This window comes from Equus przewalskii, chromosome 16, assembly GCF_037783145.1.
Source record: "Equus przewalskii isolate Varuska chromosome 16, EquPr2, whole genome shotgun sequence".
Classification (NCBI taxonomy): domain Eukaryota; kingdom Metazoa; phylum Chordata; class Mammalia; order Perissodactyla; family Equidae; genus Equus; species Equus przewalskii.
In genome coordinates, this window is record NC_091846.1 from 4,257,062 (window position 1) to 4,278,066 (window position 21,005).

General features: G+C 42.8%; 1 protein-coding gene across 3 annotated transcripts in view; it reads right to left on the reverse strand.

The window, feature by feature from the left end:
- Nucleotides 1–1,563: 1,563 nt before the first annotated feature.
- Nucleotides 1,564–21,005, reverse strand: part of MIPEP (mitochondrial intermediate peptidase) — a 185,734-nt gene continuing 166,292 nt past the window's right edge. For all 3 annotated transcript variants that reach the window (XR_011527994.1, XM_070578600.1, XM_070578601.1), the window contains one exon: nt 1,564–1,821. Coding sequence is in view for 2 of the 3 variants with exons in the window: in XM_070578600.1 (XP_070434701.1) it covers nt 1,724–1,821 (98 nt within the window). In the remaining variant the exon portion in view is untranslated. The remainder of the gene's footprint in view (nt 1,822–21,005) is intronic.

Genomic DNA, 21,005 nt, shown 5'->3' on the forward strand with positions numbered 1-21,005 from the left:
ACTCGGCCACGGGGCCAGCCCCTCCCTCTTTTCTTTTTTAAAAATTGTGGTAAAATATACATAACATAAAATTTACCAGTTTTAACCATTGTCAAATGTATAGTTCAGCGGCATTAAGTACATTCACATTATTGGGCAACCGTCAAGGATTTTCCTTTAAATTGCACTCATGTCTTCTTTTCAGCTCAAAAACGTTTCCTTAAATTCACTGAACGCCACGTACTCACCGAGCACGTACCATGTGCCGGGCACTGTTCTGAGCCCGGGGACAGCGGAGGACACGAGCATTTGTTTTGTTCTTGCTCTTGCTCGACTGTCCGGATTCCCCGTCAGGATTCCGTCATCCGGAGGAGCCGGCTCTCTGCTCCGGCTCCCTTGCCATCAGCTCTAGCCCTGTCCCTTTCACCTCATGCTGAGACGTTTCTCAAGTTTGTCATCAACAGTTTTGTTCTTTTCTGCTTTGATAATGTTTTAAATCATTGTACTGTGTTTCAGTTTCTCCGCATTTCTTTCTTTTTCTACTTTTTTAGCTTAATCCTATTATCCCTTTATTTCTGCTTATTCTTTCTTTATGGCTTTCAGCTTCACAAATACCATGTTTTCTCAAATCTCACTAAGAATACCAGAGAGTTTTTCTACAATGTGATTTAGTTCCTTTTAAAAATAATTTTCCAAATTATCATCTTCTAGGTGACCTTTCCCTTTCCTTTTTCTGAGAAATGTTTGCACAAAGGTTCCATACAGATTTTCCTGCTTACTCACCGTCACCTGAAAAGGGGTTGATAGAGGCCCAAGAGTGTCTTTGTGAATAGGTTGGACGTGTCTTAGTTTTGGGGATTTTTAATTTAGTCTTTTAGGAACATCATTAGTCATTTAGTGAAAAGCAGGAAGAGGATGCTAGCAAATGCCTTTTTAAACTAAAGTCTGTAATTAAATTCTTGACTTTGATGGTGGGAGAAACACATTAAATAATTCCTTTCCTGTTATTAACACACAATGATACGGTACGCAGTAATGTAAAGCAGATGGGTTCCGGATAGAGACAGACACAGTCTGAAGCCCAGTTTCCTTACTTATCAGTTGCTGGATCTTGGCACATCACTTATTAACCGCACCTGCACCTGTTTCTGTACATTCACAGTCAAGCCAGACAAGTGTGAGTTCAGGTTCCCTCTGTTCTGAGTCCATCTGTGTGGTGCCTGAGCACTCAGAAAAACCCAGTGCAGTCAATTACGCATACTTTGGAAACCGTACTTGGTCTCTCGGTCACTGTGACTGACTACTCCAAGTGCCTTCTCAAAGCCTAGTACAGTGGTCTTTAGGCATGGCAATCATTCAAAAGAACTATCTGTGTAATCCTTCTGAAGACTGCTTCAAACCAAAAATAATTTTGCTTTTAATTAAGTCTTTAATTTAACCATTTAAAGATCAATGGAAAGGGGAAAAGGCCAACCGGAGTGTGGCTGGACTAAGGAAATGCTCAGCCCTTAAGTCTAGTTTCTACTAGCTCACTGAGTAGATCTGCATAGGTCCAAGAATCAGCCAACAGGCTAAAAGCCAGCATAATTAAAACAAATTATTTATTCCAAGTTCTATCAGTTTAAGGTTTTTCAGAAGTTATTACAGAAGTGAATATTGAAATCAGGAACGAGTGTTCACAGCTGTATTTACAACAAAGTTAATATCCACATGACCTTGATTTAAAAGATTCGAGGTGTTTCCATCATTCGGAATCCATGAGGAAAGTTTCGAAGTCCAGATCCAAGTCAGAAACGAGGGCACTTACAAAGTCATCAACAGAAGGACACTTCTGAAGCATACCTGCAAACAGAGGAAAGATCAGCCACCACTCACCGGCAGACACCAAGGAGGGACAAAAGCACACACTCACATCTGCGCACCAGGGGAACAGTCCAGCTTTCTGAAACAAGAACTTGCCTCCATAACCTGACTACAAGAACATTACAAACGTCATGGGCAGGGTGTGGGCCCTGAAGCTATTAATGATTTCAATGCATTTTCACTATCTAATCAACACAGACAGCACAGAGATTTAGGCCCAAACATGTTTCCCGAGGGTTTTCCTTTGCAGGTATCCCCATATACTTGGAGTGATGTTAGAAGACTGATTGGTTATCTTCGACTGGGTTGATGCAGAATTTACCATGTTTAATTACTTATCAAGTTTTATCATCAAGTTCTATACACTTTAAAATCATTCAAATGTTAATTCTCTTGCAGAAATCTTATGTCAGAGTCAAGTCATTGCTTTCTTCCAGATTCTCCCGTGTTGGAGAACTCCTAGCTTTGCAACTTTCTAATTGTATAACATGGAAGTCACTTAAAACCCCTGATACTAAAATTTCCTCATCTAATATACAAGGTTGCTACAAAGGTAAAACTAGGAGACGTTTTGGAAAGCAACAAGGCACTGTGTCTAGCATATATAAACAATTCAATGAAAAGCTGAATTTATCTCCATTCTTCCCTCCAAAGAAGCCAAAGACAAAGATTCGAGCAATCCACTTTGTTGCCTCGACTTATATTCTTGGCAGATGATGCTAACTCACAGGTTGACCAGGGCTATATACGTTGGCATTTAATTTGGGGGATGGATCCCAACACTGAGATATTAAGAGATTGCCAGAATTCTTTGTTACCCTCTAAACCTTTAATGCAACTCAAGTAACATGTATTGAGTATTTGCTGTGTGTAAAGGATCAGGCCAGGTCATGAGCATTCAAAGACAAACAGGCTAAGGTACAATATGAGAGTGAGCAGGACACAATCACAAAAGTACACTGTGGGGAAATGCATACCCAGATGGGGGAAAAACTAATCTTGACTCCTACTGCATACCATACATAAAAATTAATGTGAGATGGGCATGGACCTAAGTATAAAGCTAAGATTATAAAGTGTCTAGAAGAAAATATAGAATATATTTGAGACTTTGAGGTAGGCAAAGGTTTCTTAAGACACAGAAAGCAATAACCATAAAAGAAAAAAAAATGGATATACTAGATTTCACCAAAATTAAAAACTTGCACTCTTTAAAAGAAACCATTAAGAAAATGAATAGGTAAATGACAGGAAGGGAGCATATATTCACATAATATATGTTTCACATAGGACTCATATCCAGAATATATAAAGGACTCCTTCAACTCATCGTCAACATATTTTGAAGAATTAAAAATGGACAAAGATTTGAGCAGACCTTTCACAAAAGAAGACATCCAAATAAACACACACAACTAATAGGCACTGAGAAGACACTCAACATCATTGCCATCTGGGAAAAGAAAACTAAAACAACGAGACACCACAATACACTCACCAGAATGGCTAAAATTACGAAGACTGACAACACCAAATGTAGGCAAGGCTGTGGGCAACCTGAATTGTCATACATCAGTGGTGAAATGATACAACCGCTTCAGAAAAACGTCTAGCAGTTCCTTATAAAACTAAGCTCACTTACCCTATGACATAGCAATTTCCTCCTAGGTATTACCCAAGATAAATAAAAGCATGTCAACAAAGAAAAGGACCTTACGACACCAAACTGGAAACAACACAAGTTCCCATCAACAGGATACAGATAAACAGATGAGGTAAACTCATAAAATGGAATACTACTCATAACAAAAAGGAACAACCTACTGACACCTGTGGCGACATGGATGGATCTCAAGAATGGTGCACCGAATGCAAGATGCCTTACCCAAAAGAGCACATAGTGTTTGACTACATTTATATGAAGTTCAAAAATGGGCCAAACTAATCTATGGTGAAAAAAATCATAACAGTGGTTCCTTTGGGACAGGAGATGGCAACTGACTGAGAAGGGACACAAGGGAACTTTCTGCTGTGATGGTAATTAGTGTTCTCTATCTGGGTAGTGATATGTGTTACAAAGGTGTATACACGCATCAAAATTCATCGAATGGTACATTAAACATTTCTGCATTTTGCTGTATATAAATTTTACCAAAAAAAGAAAACAAATATTGAACTCTAGTTAATGCTACGCATGCAAAAGCATTGGGGTAAAATGTACTGATGTCTGCAACTTGCTTTGGAAAAAAATATATACGATGGATTGATGGGTGGACAGAGAAATGGACAGATGGATATGTTAAAAAGCAAACAGAGCAAAACGTTAACTGTAGAATCTAAATGACAAGTACATGAGTGTTTACTGTATTACTCATTCAACTTGTCTGAATATTTGAAAATTTTCACCATAAAATGTTTGGGAAAAACTAAACTGTGGATGTTGCTAGCACACAAAATGCAGTCAGTGGAAGAAGTGAGAGGAAAACGAATTCCAATGGAGGGATTCAGATGGCTTCACGGAGGGATGGGATCTGAGTAGAAACTTAAAAGATGGGGAAGATTTAGGTTCAAATTAGGCCCCTTCAGGGGGAGAGGACGATATAAGAAAGGCACAAAGGTGGGGAAATTCAAAACATATGTAGGCCACTAAGGGTGGAGGAGACTCTGGGAGAGGAAGATGTGGGAAGACTGAGGCTTGGAGCCAGGGTGACTGGGAATGGGGGGGTAACCGAGCCGGAGCGCAGGAGGAAAACCAGGAGCCCACCATGTTTAGCTGCGGGGCAGGCTCCAGGTGCAGGCGCCCAGGCTTCTCCAGTCAGCAGGGAGAATGCAGAGTCAAGGGGCTGGGCCCTGGACTGGACACGTGGTCGCGGTCATTCTCATCAGGCAGGGCGACCATGTGGGAAACAGACCACAGTGGTTTGTATGGTGGACATAAACACAGTAGCATCTCCAAACACGTACTTGTAAGCTACTTAGGAGACCTGAAGTAGTTGAGAACAATAAGAATATTGCAATATTTTCAACTGCAGACCAAAATATTTTCATCCTCATTTAAGTTCAAGTTCAAAATCTCCATCTGAGGGAATATCTGAGAAAGAAGGAGCAACTAATGGAAGAGAATTTCATTTCTATGTTTTTATTTGCAAAACTAAACTTCAAAACACAATTTTCTTTTTATAGTAAAATAATCTCTACGGATGAAAGAAGGCCTCTCCTCTGGTCCAGCTGTATCACTAATGATAGAAATGTTGAGTCTTTGATGATTGCCAAAGTAGCACATTTCACATCAGATCTTCTAGATGCAGGCTAGTACTTAAGCAGATGCAGTCTGATTAACAAATCAGGTTTCATGCATCCCTCTGTGCCAGGTTTCTTTCTGATGCAGAGAACAGTTGTAGGGAAAACATTTAAACATGGCTTTCAATGAAAGGTGTTAACCTATTACACCATTTTCTTCCTTTTAATATTTGAAACATTCTATAATTAAATGGCTGGTTGTTTATAATTAAATGACTAGAACTGTCTGAAGGTAGAACCCATTTATTTAGAGCCGACCTATTCAGTCAAGCACGGCCCTCCTGTCCCTTTGAAGTGGTTCATTTCAACTCAACAAACGGCCAATGTAAACACGCCCTTCTCTGTCCTCGCAGACGGACGGAACTAGCACGCGTCCCTCGCCAATTTCCCTTCTTCAGCCCTTCCTGCAGCTCAGAGAGCGGCGACTGTGGCAACAGCAAGAGAAAAACATATACACTTATGGTATTTTTAAATAAATTTGATCAGAACTGAGCAGTTTGGTAATTTTAGATGTTATGTGATTGCTAAAGATCAAAGTTCAAAAAGAAGGAATCAGGACCTGAAGGGATAAAGAACAGTTGGCGGGGCGGGAATTCTCTTGGTATGTTGTTACGGTGTCCTCACTTTAATTAGATTGAAATGTTTTGCAAGTGTCAACATGAACTAACCTCTACACAGAGAATTAAAAGAAAAATACAATGTTTTCAGGCAATTCCACATATCAGAAAAATTGAAGTTGGCTTTTATATTTATGTATACTCAAAAAAATTCCAGGAGCTCTTTGATTTTTAAAAAAAAGCTGACAAAGATGTCCCCTTTGTCTTCAAGTCTTAATCCTCAAAGGGTGGTGATTAGACTTGCAATTTCTTAGGAGCTCTGGGGAACCAGGCTGGAGCCATTATGTCCATAAGTAAGTAGAGTTTACAAATTCCATATTGGAAACATATTTCACTGTGGAAATCACCTAAATTAAGGGGGGAAATGGACTGATTTTGCCAAAAGGACTGAAACAAAAAAATGGCAACTCAAAAGAGAAAAGTGTCGATGGCAATTAAGAAAGACAAAATTGCATTAGGACACACATTGTACATATTAGTTCATAAAACTGAAAACAAGTAGTTGAGTTTCATCTCCCTATCCCACTCAGAGGAATAGAGCATATATAATGAGTAGTTAAAGAATGATGATTTAATTTATTTTTCTCCTCATTTTACATGAGAGGTAAATGGGCTAATAAAAGTTGGTACAAGCTAGAACATTTTCGTCTCGACTACTCTGTTCAAACTAGCACGTTTCATAACTTTGAAGTACTAGGGCAATTATTCCAGGCCTGACTAGAATAAACTATGATATCAAAAGGATTCCAAGACCGACTCTTGCAGCAGTGAAGGTTTCCACACCGTACTACGTGCTATTCTCTCCAGGGACTGCTGAAACAGAGCTGGAAATAACGTGAGGGTAAAGACCCCAGGCACGAGGACCTGACCCACGGACAGCTGGTCTAGAAAGGGTTCATAGGAAAGACTGCCACCAACACAAATGACAAAGCGGTAATGGCAGCTATCTGTTGGGTTTACTGTGTGCCAGGCACTGTGCTAAGAGTGTTAACTCATCTGAGCCTTGAAACACACCTGTGAGGAACATGGCCTACATAAAAGAAAATGGAGCATGAGAGGTCACACAACTCTTAGGTTTTTTGTTGAACCCTGGCAGTCTGGTTCCAGAGCCCATGTTCTTAAAGCGCTGTGATATACTGCCTCATGCCCGAGAATTCTGTAAAGTAATTCACATTCTAGAAAGGTCCAGATTTAAACATCAGCATCCTGGATATGACAAAACCCAAATGTGTGTAGAAATTCTGGAAAAAAAAAAGTCTAATAGCTTCCTGATGTCACCCATGGCTAGATGGACCCAACGTATTATTTGTCCCTTTATTGCCTTGAAGACAGAGCCAAAATGTCCACTGCTTTTTGGACCATTCTGTTTCCTACTCTGGAGCAGGCACACTTCATGAGCCGTCTCAGCTATGTACCTATCCCAGAGGCAAAGAACGGAGAAAAGTGGGAGCAGTCTGCTGAAAAGGCAGGAGCTGGTCCTGACAAATGGCTCTGCCCAGCCATGACTGGGACAGGCAGTCGTGTCACGACCAGAACCCTCTTCCTCTTAGGGCACAATGCTTGGCCACGCATGGCTGCTGCTGGAGTTCTCTAGGCATGACACTGGGAGAAAAAAGTGCCTAAGAGTTTTGCACTTAAGGATGTTTTCTGGGTGGACTCCAAGTATCTGTGGTAACCCCCTGCAAACAGAAGCCCTTACACGTTTAAGGGGCTCCTAACTGTGCATATTGCTATGCTTTTGCCAAGAAAAAATTCTGTCAGCCCGAGGACGAGTTCAACACGTGTACTGAGCTGCAGGTCCACGCCCTGTTATTCTGTAATTAATATATAATCTAACCAGACCTTCACTGGAATATCAACATACTCTTGCATGAACTCTTTAACCTCTTGAGTACCCGTCTGGATGTAAAACTAATACAATTATTTGAAAACATGACTGAAAGCAACTGGTTGGCAGTCTGGTTATGTCTCTAAGCCAGCCTGGCAAAGCTGGAGTCTTGTTCTGGCCCCTTTACCAAGCGCCTGGGGTGAAATGGTCTGCGTATCACTTGATTTTGAGAATACAGGGGATTATTGCGGCAATTAAAAAACAGAATTATTTTAAGCCTTAGAAGAGAAGTAGAATAGTTCCATCTCCTCTTAGAGTCCATTTCATATATTGCTTAACACCAACCAAGGGTGTCCAATCAAAGAAAACTATGGCAGTGTGACATCAAGGACAGTGAGAGCCAAGAAGGGTGGATGAAGTACCTAGAAATAGGATCTTTGTAAGGGTTTTCTTTCAATCATTCATTCATTCACTCACTCATTTATTCTATCTGTAACTGAGTGCCTAAGTGAATTTCAGGTGGGCAAAAGGATCAGTATTATTTACCAGGAAGACACTATGTATAAAAATTACTAAGACTCGGTCTTATGGAAAGGCGTGATCTTGTGCTTCTAGGGGTGGATCTCCCAGACCAACATCAAGGGTATCACCTGGGAACCTGCTAGAAGTCCAAATCTCTGGTCCCTGCCCCAGGCCTAATGCTTCAGGCACTGGGCCCAGCCATCAGTGCTGTAATAAGCCCCCCTGGGGATTCCAGCGGGCGGTGAGAACCACCGCTCAGAAGGACTGAGGGGACTGATCCACGTGGAGAAACGAGACGAGGTTCTTCTCAACTGGTAATTACAACTTGAGAAATGCTGAGCAAGAAAGATGTACAGATTTTCTATTTAATTAAACTAAAAAATACATGTTTCTTAAGTCAAATAGGAAACAATGTTAAGAAATAAAAGTAGGATTTGTTTGGGACACTGTTCAAGATTATAATTACCAAGCCCCAAGAGAGACGACACAGCTGGCCGGAAAAGCACCTAGAAGGATCAAGCGGATTTGGCATGAAAATAGCCGTACAATCCGAGGAGGAGGGGAGGCGGCCAGAAGGGGAGCTGACACAGCCACGGTGCTGACAGGAAGGGGCTGACACTGGGGCTGGGGACGCGCTCAGCCTCCCGGACGGAGGCGTGCTTCGGAGGTCAGCAACAGTACTGTTACTTCAAAAAAGCAGCAGAGTATATTTTGATTACTAGAAACCCCCGGGAAACAGCGCTTTGTGTTTATCGATTATCCACTCTTCAGTGAGGAAAGCTCAGAAACACATCCTAGAAGCTGCTTTCACGTGGCAATCCTGCCTGCTCTGAGCTTGAGAACTACAGTCAGACCTCAGCCAGGTCGGAGCCCAGCGCGAGCCCAGGAGGAGCCCCTTTTCCAGGGAAGAGACCAGAAAGTCATTCCAGGCGCGGGCGGTCTGCGCAAGCGGGGTCTTCCTGGGGGATTCTTAGTGGATGGGGGGATGGACGGTGCTGAGGTATCGACTCCCCACAGACTTGGCACGCGCCCTCCTTCAGGGTTCTGACCGGACATCCCCTCTGGCTGCCAAGCTCCCGACACTACAGTGAGCAGGACCATACCCACGCCTTCCTCCACTGAAGACAGAAAGCCTGTCTTCCCACTCATGAAAAATAAGATGCACCGAGCACCTGTGTGCCAAGCACTGCATGCTGGGGACACCAGGCACGCAGATATGAGTGAGACACGATTTCTGTTCTCGAGAAGTTCATCATTTGGGGAGAAAACCATGGAAATGCATAATTGTTTATGAAGAACATCAGTGTATATAAGGTACAGAGATGGTGCAAAAGAGAGAGCGGTTGATTAACTGCCGTGGGGGGGCCCTCAGGAGACTTTGTGATCCCCTGCTGCCGGGAGGCCAAGAGTCTCTGTGTGAGTGAGAACCATGCACGGCTGCTGAGCCACAGATGGAGGTTGGCTTACAACCAGGCCCGGGAACAGTGGAGACAGACTGAGGGAGGAAAGACTCCCGGATATGGCTTGCTTGTGCCACCCAGCACCCATTTCCTTCTGGTTAGAGGACTGATTTTACTATAGAGCAGGGGTTCTCAACTGGGGGCAGCTGTGCCCCCCAGGGGACATTTGGCAATGCTGGAGACACTCTGGCCGTCACAGTGGGGGAGTGCTCCTGGTGTCTAGTGGGCGGAGGCCAAGGACGCTGCGGACGCCCTCCCATATGCAGGCAGGCACCTGCTGTCGTCCCGGTAGGTGCAGCCTCCTGGAGCTGCTGGCCCAGCCAGGCCAGCCAGTGCGCTCTTCCTGGAAGTTGCATCTGGAGTGCAATGATCAAAGGTCTGAAGGTGAGTGGAATAGATTCCTCCTGGCACCAGCACCTGAAGGACACATCTGTTTCTTCCCCCGACCCCTGAAGCTGCTCTTTCTGAGCACAGGTTTGACTTCTCCCTTTGATTCTGTGGCCGCCTCCACATCGTTCCAAAAAATTCCTTTTCTCCTTGCTAAGTCTAAGGTGGTTCTATTTCTTTAAGAAGATTCTTAGTTGATAAAAAGATCAGTTCACAAGTTATTAAAAGGGATTTAGTGACGCCAAGGAGACGGTGACATTTTTGTCTGATTAAGGATCAACTTTCTAGACCCAGAATTTGGACTAGAAGGGTTTTTTTTGTTTGTTTGTTTTTTAATTTAAGTGACTGTGTGTTTCCTCAGAGTCATAAAGTCCGGATGATAGACAAGCAAGCTTAATGTCAGATTTCCTCCCTCCCAGCTGACTGAGGAATTAAGGAGAGTGGTCCTGGCCATAGAGGGGAAAAGAGTATTTCGCTGCCTCCCAGTCGTGGCCAGGCTGTGGAGGGTGACGGGAGGTGTAGAAAGAAGCAGGGCGGAACTGTCTCAGCAGCTGGTGGAATCAAGGAGGGAAACGCCTTTCTGTCTGTGGGTTTAGGACGTGCAATGGGAGTTCATGGACTGGGTGTGTGTCCTAGGCTGTCCAGGAGGGATGTCCGGGGTCTCCATATTTGGGGGTGAGGGAGACGTAGTCCCAACACCTATCAGGACTGGCCAGGCGTTCAAAGCCTAAGATGCCAGGGGACAAATACCGGGCCAGCTCTTTTAAAATCAGAGCTAAAAGCCAGTCATACTGTTACATTTCAGACACAGCACTGGTATTTGGTTTAAACTAAGGTCAGTCAGGTTTATATTCAAGGCCTGCAGGTATCATTAGTTAGTGGACAGTCTGATGGACCAAGAAGAACCTTAGGTTCCAAAAAGGACATGGCCTGGGGGCCCCCTACAGCAACAACAGCCTGAGCTATAAAAACCAGAGTAGTTACAGCCTCAGGAGCACGATGCAGGGAGGACTGTAGGCTGAACGGAACATTACCTGGCTCAGAATAGCATTTTATAACTTAAAATTTCAGTCTAATTCTCCTCTTCTGACAATTCAAAAGTTTTCCTTTGAAGGGTTGCCAAGGAGGAATAGAGAGGAAAGATACATCCTTCCTTTCCTAAACCAAAGGTTAGATGCCTCTAAAGAAGGTACTATATCCTGACGGTTAGAGCAAGGGTTTGGTCAGCGATGACCCTGAGTTAACCAACAGATTATGGGGCTTCAGACCAGTCACTGAACCTCCTAAGTCTCATTTCTGCTAGAAGCAATCTGAGCAAAGGTAAAATGTTAGAGTGAAGTAAAATGTTCGAAGATCATTAAACTGGCACAATGTCGTCTACTTTGCTAGATTGTTATAAGGATTAAGTGAGAGTATTTAACACATGGAAAATGCTCCATAACTGGTAACAACAGTGAGATCCAAAGGTTTATGAAAACCTACTGCCTAGTCCAAGAGCTGAAGGATGAAGTTGCCTTTTTTTTTTGCAAGTGCTGAATTCCAAAACATTGGTCTATGATTAAGTATTTAGGATATTATCATCACACTCACAATCACAAGCTAATTACCCAGTTAATGAATCACTGCTTGTTTTACTTTGCTCTACTTTTCCCCATCTGCTTTTTATGAGATGACTGTTTATCTACTGAAAGAAGGAAACAAAAGATGTAACTGAAATCAACCCATTTTTCTACCTGTTAGCAGCTGTGATAAAGGTTTATCCAGAAGACATCACTGGGATGACGGAAAAGTTCTGGAAATGGATAGTGGTGATGGTTATACAAGATTGTTAATGGACGACATTGAGAATGCCACTAAACTGTACATTTAAACATGGTTAAAAAGGTAAATTTTATGTTATATATATACTTTACCACAATTAAAAAGAAAGAGAGACCAAAAGTACTAAGATAGATTTGATTTGTCCAGATATTCTGCTATGTTATTATTAACCCCGTCCTGTGTTAGCAAACATAACAATAACTGGGATATATCAAAAAGCAGATTATCTATACAGATTTGGAATGAGTGAGAAGGCGTGTCTGCATATTCCCAATACCACTATCAATTCTAAAACCCATCATAACAGTTAATGGCTTTTTATGCTGAAATAATTATATGTGCTAAACTCAGCTCAGACTGATTAAGAATTATAGTACAAACAGCAGTTTGGAAAGTCCAAAGTGAATTTTATGAGATCAGAACCCTCACTGCAGACCTGTCTCTCCCAAGCCTGGGGCAACCATATGGCTCACCTTCTCTACTTTGAAGTTCCTCTCTGCACAAGGCTGTGGTTGCCCACACCTTTTTCTAAAGGTGGATTCCCACTACCTGCAATCAGTTCCTGGGAAGATGAGGATATCAGCCAAAAAGTGAAATTCCTTCCCTCCTTTGAACTGAAAAAACTCTATTGCCCCCTAAGCTGGGTTAGTATCTTCGCGGTTCAAACCTGAGGCTCTGTCTCTGGGGTCACGGACTGGACTGAAGCAGAGTGTGTGAGCTGCCCACTAGACAGAAGCTGATCCAGCGAGTGGAGCCCCACACACACGCTGTTTACAAATTAGTGTATTTTAATTTTATCGTCAGATTTAATAACTCCATTTACAATTACATTTCTGGGTTACAAAACATTTTGCCTTTTGAAGCTCAATGTCTTTCTTAAACAAACACACCCGCACATTAAACATGTATACACCCTCTTAAAAAAATCAGTGCATTCACAAAAGGAGGTCTTAGCCTTGAGAACGCAGGTGCTCTCTTCCATTTCTTTTTTCCCGAAAGCTCTCAAGTATTTCAGAGGCTACGCTGAGTAAATACCCAAACAAACCAAAGATTAGGGATTCTATTTACTTGGCTATTATTCTGGGTTGCCATTTCCCTCTATTATTGAGACTGTGTCATAATCCTGGAGACGCTAAACTCTAAACCTGATTCCATGACATGCTTTCCTCATGTATTCCTGGTAGGTTGTGCAAGAAAAGTTTTCTGCCGAGTGTGTTGTAAAGTACCAAACGTACTCTGCCTTCACGCACTCTCATTCAACAACTCTTATTTTGCTATAAAACCCCTTTACTATATGTCAGGCAATTGACAACTTATCAATTCTAGTTAGATATGCACCTTTCAGATTTGTCCCCATGATATCTTGCTCTAAGAACTCAACAATATCTTCTTTGAACATCAACGTGTTCACGAAAAGGCAACTCAGTTACCAAAAATTATAAGAGCAGGAGGTAAAATACAGTGGAATACGAAGGCACTATTTCCAAAGCAAAAGCGTCCTGGTATAACCCGAAAAAGGAGGTTAAGAGATTACCAGTCCACACAAGGCGAGCTGCAGTGCCTGGACCTGAATCCTGGTTCTACTGGTTGTCCCTGTGTGGCCTCCGCACTAAGCGCTGCCGCGCCCCTTGGCCGTTTAGAGAGCGCAGGGAGGGAACCATCCACCTGGGCAAGGGCCGCCAGGACCTGGCACCGCACCCCGCTCCAGCACTCGCAGGAGTCTCATCATTGTTATTACTGCTACCACTGCTCTCCCTCCTGTCCCTTCAACTCTAGAAAGACAAACGCAGGAGAAGTTGGTGAATAGCCAACCTGAGGTATTATTCACCCTAGGAAACCAGCAGATAAGGCTCTTGCAGCATTTTAATAAAATTCCAAAGTGAAAAAGCACGTGCATGAAAAGGAAGATAAAAATGAATGTGGTGCTGAAATTCCAATTATTCTGAGTGTGTGATTTAAGATTTTAAGAACTTTCTAAACCTCTGTTTTGTTTAAACTGCCTGAAGGGAAAATATAAGTGGAGTTTAGCCGTCTTCCTGACCCTACGGCCTAATCAAACTAAACATACGTCGTACTGTAAGGAAAGAGATTAAAAAACTAAACATGTGTTACTTGACATACCCTAACTTATGTGACGGGGTGAAAAAGAACTTGATCATGTTATTTAAATATGTGAGAAGTGAGAACTCCGAGATTAAGGAGGGATTATTCTATTTTAAAAAATTTAATGTAAAGAACTATTAAGTAAAAAGGAAAATCAGGTTGAGGTATGATCATTCCTTAATTTAGTTTCATTATTAGTAATGTTACACAACAGTCAAAAGGGAAAAGTTTCTTTTAGAGATAGTTGAAAAGACTCAAATAAACACTAGAAGATACCTTGTGAATGATCTTCCAGGAAACAATCCAGTTAAACCAAGAGGAAATTTCCTGTCTCTGTGCTCTCCGGCAACATTTCAAACAAGAAACTAAAATCTGCTCTAAATCTCTACTGCTACTACTATTTTACCTTTCACTGGTATACTTTCTCAATGCAAATTCATCAGTGTATCCTCAGCATCAGTCCTGCCTGAGATTCTTCTGGCTTCTAATTTCCTCAGCCCTTTAAGCTCGATGCCACAGGGGGTCAAGCTAAGAATCCAGATCAAGAGCTTTGGGGAAATGACACCTGCTTTTCTAACCTGTTTTTAGCCCACTGCTGACAGCACACATTTGTAACCACATGTTAAGAACATGATCTTTAATGACCATCTTTAAAGAAGATTTTAATGATGTTTCCATTAAGCAATCAAAGAGCTAAAAGAATATTATCTACATTCTTTGTAGAAAGTACTGTACATTGACATAATCTAAAAATGGAAACAGTGGTATATTTCTTGGAATGAGTCTACTACAAGATACTTACTTGGGAAAAAAAAGCTCTCACACCTCAAATAAAGTCAAATTCCAGAGACATTATCTCAGATGGCTACACAAATGGGAGAGGGCTCCACCACATTCACACAGCAAGTAGCAAATGACAGCTTGCTGTTATTCAGAGAAAACTACCAAAGAAAGCACTACCCACCAAAAGTCAACAGCGACAAAAATGTTTGTCAAGAGTCTGTAGCTCCAAGAGGGGTCAGGTGGAGGGAGAGCTGTAAGCGGCAGATGCGCTGGGTACCCCGAGGGCTGCGGAGAGACAGCAGCTCAGGCCAATCCCGACTATGCCATGTAATAGCTTTGCACCACTGAGGAAGTTACGCAGCTTCTCCAGGCCTTGCTTTCCATTTATGGGAAATGGGGATAATGAATTAGCTGGATTAAGGATACTGTCTATGTCCACGTCTAGCACACTTTCATTATGTCATTGCCCTTGAACTTCCCTGTGTAGCGAATCTCCTTCCTACATGCCCTTTACAACAGATCCTCCGAAATCATTCAGGCAGGCCCTTCTGCTGCCCAGGCTGCAAGCAGAGGTGCTCTCCTCTGAGCACCAGGGGACAAGCAGGGAGCAGCCTTTCATCCAGCGGGGCCTCTGTGTAGCCCTTCTGCTCAGCTGCTCACAATCACTATGTACTCACCCTGTGCGCAGAAAGGCATTGTACTGAAATGAAAAGTGCCTAAACTATATATAACACGGTACATAATTGACAGGGTAAAAGTTAAAAGTCTGTTTAAAAGTTACTTTCCCAGAGGCTTTTCATCATCTTTTCTAGCAAAAATTATGTTGGTTGAATTTAGTCATTGGAACTTGACAAGAAAAACAATCCAAGGATAGTAGAACTTCCGGGTCAAGTTCAGCAGAAGAAAAGATCTATTATTTCCTGTTAAAGGCTGACTTCCTTTTACTGGTGTCAAGAGATCAAGATGCCTCGTGCTCTCTATTATCCTACATTGTAAAAATCATACAAAATGCTCCTCAGTTTCTAGGATGGTATTTTGCAGTTATCTGCCCGGTGTGTTAACAAAACACCATAACCCACAGGAATTACTTATTCTTGGTGTTCCAAAGTCAATTTATTTAGGAAATAAAAACACTGCCATTCTTTCCATGATGGCATTTCACTTAAAGGACCTACACACTTTCTGCTCTGTTTATCTGTATCTTTTAAATGCTGACCTTGTATTTTGGCTTTAGTTCTTTGCATTTCAAATTCTATTAATCTATCTGTTTACTTCAAAGTTTGACCTCTTCTTTTCTACTTATAAGCAAAGAACATGTGAGTAGCTCTTCAAAGGGCGGGTGCCTCTGATCTTCACAGAATGCCACCTGTCCTAGAAAGAGACTTCAGACACTTTGGTAATGGCATCTGATGAAAGCAGGCTGCAGGCTCCAAGACCTGCTGCCCATTAATGTACTAGGTATGTACAGAGGCTTCCTGAGGGGAGGCAGCCTGTCTTTTTACTTGGGTTTGTGCCCTCAGCATGTCACCTCCCCTCCTACTCACCCCCAGCTGCCTCATCTGGTCGTCCAATCGGTGTAGAGTGCTAAGGTAGCTGGCTGAGGAGAAGGCGGGTGACACCCAGGAGCCCTGAGGTCCCAAGGTCTTTTGTCTTGGTGCAGACCACATGGGCCTGGAGCGGGCACCTTTCTGCAGTCCACCTCCCAGAGGGGGCTCCTTTCTGTAATTCTCACAGAATGCTACACCTTCACATAAATGTAGGGTCTATATATTATTCTTATTTATTTATTTACGTGTCCCCGAAGTGCCTGGTTAGCAGTGAGTATTCAGTAAATATTTTCTAAGCATAAATGAATTAACATCATCAACTAACATAATATTTTTTTATTCTATCAGATTATTTATTGGTCATTAACCTAGGATATTAAAATAATACATCTTAACAAAAGACAGCATTCTGGACAGCTATTTCAACCTCAGGCTACAAAAGTGGTGTGGCTTGGGCTGGCCTTGTGGCCGAGTGGTTAAGTTCACACACTTTGCTTCAGTGGCCCACGGTTTCACCGATTTGGACCCTGGATGCAGACCTAGCACCGCTCATCAAGCCATGCTGAGGTGGCGTCCCACATAGCAGAGCCAGAAGGACCTACAACTAGAATATTTAACTATGTACTGGGGGGCTTTGGGGAGAAGAAAAAAAGAAAAGAAAAAGAAGATTGACAACAGATGTAGCTCAGGTGCCAATCTTTAAAAAAAAAAAAGTGGTGTGGCTGAAAACAAACGGTCCCAGAAGCCAAAACACAGGTGCCTGGGAGGAAGAGGAGCCATCAGGGGAAGTGTTGAAGGCCAAAGGCTTCGAGGACAGCTTGGTCCAAGGGAGAGTTTTGCCTAGAGTTGGCCCTGCTTTAATTAAGCCTCAAGAGTTGATTTACCTTATATAACAAAGCACACTACTGTCATAAATCAAGTTGCAGAATCTATCTTTGACCTCCTACAGTAGTGAAAGTGTTTTCCACTTTAATGTCCATTTCTTAAATAACTATTAATTTACCAGATTGACTTGGTCTTGCATTATGAGAATTATAAAACACAAGAAATGAGCTACCTTATTACCCATTGTAGAACACTGGTGACGTATAGTGTAATAAACACATGTGGTGTTTAGAGGAAGAGTTCTACAAAGAACACAAAACATCTCAGAGAGCCGAATGGATGGCGTTTGAGAGCCATGGCTTCCTCCCACCTGCTGCTGAGGCTTTTTCACCAAAAAGGATTGCAGCTGGTGAAGAAGGGGTCCTGAAGCGGGTGTGGTGGGGAGGAGGAAGCCCGAACAACCGGCAGGAGGACAAAGGCAAACCAGCTATCCAGAGAGACAGCAGACGTGATGAGAGGCAATCAGAGGGGAGGCGAGATACGCAGTGAGTGGAGACAGAGCGCCTCCACCAGATGTCTATTTCTATACCTTCACAATATGTATATTTCTGTTGAGTTTCATAAAAATATTTCGGCCCACAAAATACTTGGAAATATTTATGTGACATAATTTCAGAACAAGGTGAATAAAAACCTGTCCCCTTTCTAATAATCACCACTTTTTTTATGGCACAAGAAATATCTGGCCTTTTAAGTATATTTTAATATTTACACATTCAGTCACTCGACAATGTTTCTTGCCTGCCTGTGCACCAAGCCCCGTCATGGGTGCTGGATGCAGCAGGGACACACAGTCTGCCTCCTCTCACACAGCTGTTACTTTACTGGGGAGCAGAGACCACAAACCAGTGAAAGAACGATAGATGTTAAATTGTGCCAGGCAGAAGGTATGTGCTCTGGAGAAAGACAGGGCAGAGCAGAGAGTGACGGGGAAGGCCTCCCGACCACGGGAGGGAAACAAAGATGATCTGATTTATAAACTTTGGAGCAACCCATCAAAATTCATCTGAATGATTTACTTCCAACAGCACAGTTTTGTTTAGCATGCTAGTAGTTTTAAATCATCTTATCTTTTAACATTTAATATATCTGTGTGAGGGGTCTCCTTATAAGTCACTGACAAATGCAAAGACTCTCTGAGGTGGGCACTCGGAGCCACAGTGCATGTCCTCTGAGCAAGTCCTGGCATTTCTTTATACCGAGCCCCCACTCCCGGGGCACAGACATTGGCTAGGTCAGGCAGAACCTGTCATGAGTTAATGCTTATCTGTCGCTCGAAAATCCCACTTAATTAAAACAATGAAAAGCAAAGAGACATATTTTTAAAAATAAACCTAGGAATAACCATCAAAGCCTGCGTGTGTTTATTATTCTCATGAGGTGCTGGGCCGGCCTGCCTCACCACACAAGAGCAATATTTAGGGATTAACCAAATTGCATGACTAAATGTTAACTGCATGTTTTAAAACTGAAAGTAATAACTATGACTTATTTTTAGAGCTATAAAACAAGGTAAAATGCCTTTTCTGTTTAAGTTACTATGTATACGTTTTGACAATAGGGGATATCAATCAAGCTAGCGTCGAACGACTGTTTATGTAGCTCCCTTACTTCCAGCGTCAGCTGTCCCTCTGCTGACAGACAGGCATGAGTGCTCCTTGACTGCCATCATGTTTGTATTGTACAGGTAACACCAACAGCAAAGCTGCGTACTAAGCACATTTGGCCTCTTAGGTTAGTAATCAGATTATTAAAAAAAACCAAAGCATTAATGCTTGTTAGCTAAAGATGCTGTGTCAACAAGACATCAATCTTTCAAAGTAGATGAAATATTCTGGGTCAATTTGAATAATTGTGTCATCCTGTCAATTAGAGCTGTCTAAAACTGGGGGGAATCTGCCTGGTGACAAAGGGAGTTCCCCAGCACCCACCTGCTCAGGAAGAAGGGCTTCCTATGGCTAATTCAGCACAGAGCCCCTTTGGTAATTCAGAAATTGAATCCCCTTGACTTGGGAGCTTCTTACGCTGAGTTCCACTCAGTGGCTGAACTGTTTTAGGACAATGGGCCTAGTTCTTCAACGTTTCTATCAAGTTCTTTCTAATCCATCACCCTTCGGTGGTCAGCCACTGCTCCCCCTGCCGCATCAATGGGTCCCCAGGGCTCTCATGGCCATACAGCATGACTGTGTCTCCAGCCGCACGAGCAGGGACTGGGGAGTGGCCCCTGACACCCCTCTCACTCCCCTCCATCCGCATCAGTTCCCAGCCTGCGGCTCTTACTTCATGAATACTTCTTAAATCAGAAACCCTCCTTTTACCTGACTCTTCCAGGCATTCACCAGGATTACTGCCCACAACAAGGGGCCTATTCAAATCAGCCCTTACCCCGGCCCCTCCTCGGCAGTCAATGGATATTGTAAACCATAAATCTGATCTTGCCACTGACTGCCTTAAAAATACGATCTATGCTTTCTCATGGTCCGAGGATAAATGCCAAAACCCTTCACGGCAGCCACGAGCTCTGCATGAGCTGGCCCTGTTCGCCTCTCCAGCCTCGTGTTCCGCCAGTGGCCCTCCTCCAGTTACAGCTCTGTGCCTCTGCGTGCTTCCCCAAGGGACCTGGGACGGCTTCCAGAAGCAGGGAAACGTGGAAATGGAATGAGAGTGGCCGAACCGTGGGTGGCAGTGTCAGGAGCAAAATCTTAACCCAGGAGGCTTGTTTGTTTTTTACTTGTAATTTTAAGGTAGTTTTATATTTACTGAAAAAATGGGAAGCTAGCATAGAGTTCCCATACACTCCACACCCAGTCGGTCAGTTTCCTCCATGATTATCTTACATTGGTATGGCACATGCGTCACAACTAATTCACCAACATTGATTGATGCAGTATTATGACCTAAAGTCATAGTTTACTCAGATTTCCGGTTTTTATCTAATGTCCTTTTTCTGTTCTGGGGTCCCAGCCAGGATATCACACTGCGTGCAGCTGTCGTGGCTCCTCAGGCTCCTTGGGCTGTGACAGTTTCTCGCACTTCCCTTGGTTTTGATGACCTTGACAGTTTTGAGGCGTACTGGTGACGCATTTTGTTCTTTGCCACTCAATTTGGGTTTGTCTAATGGTTTTCTCACGATTAGACTGAGCTCATGGGTTTGGGAGGAAGACCACGGAGGGGAAGGCCCTTCTCATCGCATCATATCGAGGGCCCACGTTACCGACAGGACTCACCTCTGTTGAAGCTGACTGGAACTTGTCTCTAACTTTCCCCTTCCCTGCTGGACTCTTGGGAAAGAGTCACTCTCCACAGCCCACCCTCGGCGGGGGGAGTTATGTTCCACTTCCTCGACGAAGGAGTATCTACATCGATTGTTTGAAATTCTTCTGCATGGGAAATTTGTCTATTCTTCCCATTTATTTATTTATTCAATCATTTATACCAGTATGAACTCATGGATATATATCTTATACTGTGTTATATTCCAATACTTATTCCTTTGGCTGCTCAAACTGTTGCAACTTCGGCCATTGGGAACTCTCTCAGCGAGCGCTTGACTTCTTTGACTCACACACCCATCATTATGTCTGTTTCTCAGCATTTTCTTTCTTTATGGTGCTACAAGGTGCTCCAGGCTCCTACTGATACTCAGTCCTAGAATCAGCCATTTCTCCAAGAAGCTATGGTTCCTTTTAATGGAGAATGGCGTGAAGGCAAGATTTGGGCCTCGGGTGTGCTCACTGCTACTAGGGCCAAGAAGGTTTTTAAAGAAAAGAGTAGTTACCATTATAGGTTGTATTAATCTCCTTGGGGTATGGCGGTGACTTTATGGAATATAAACCACAATTCTCTAGTTTGTCTCTTGAACAAGAATAAGATGTAATAAGTTAGAAAATATGATATAGGATAATCACGG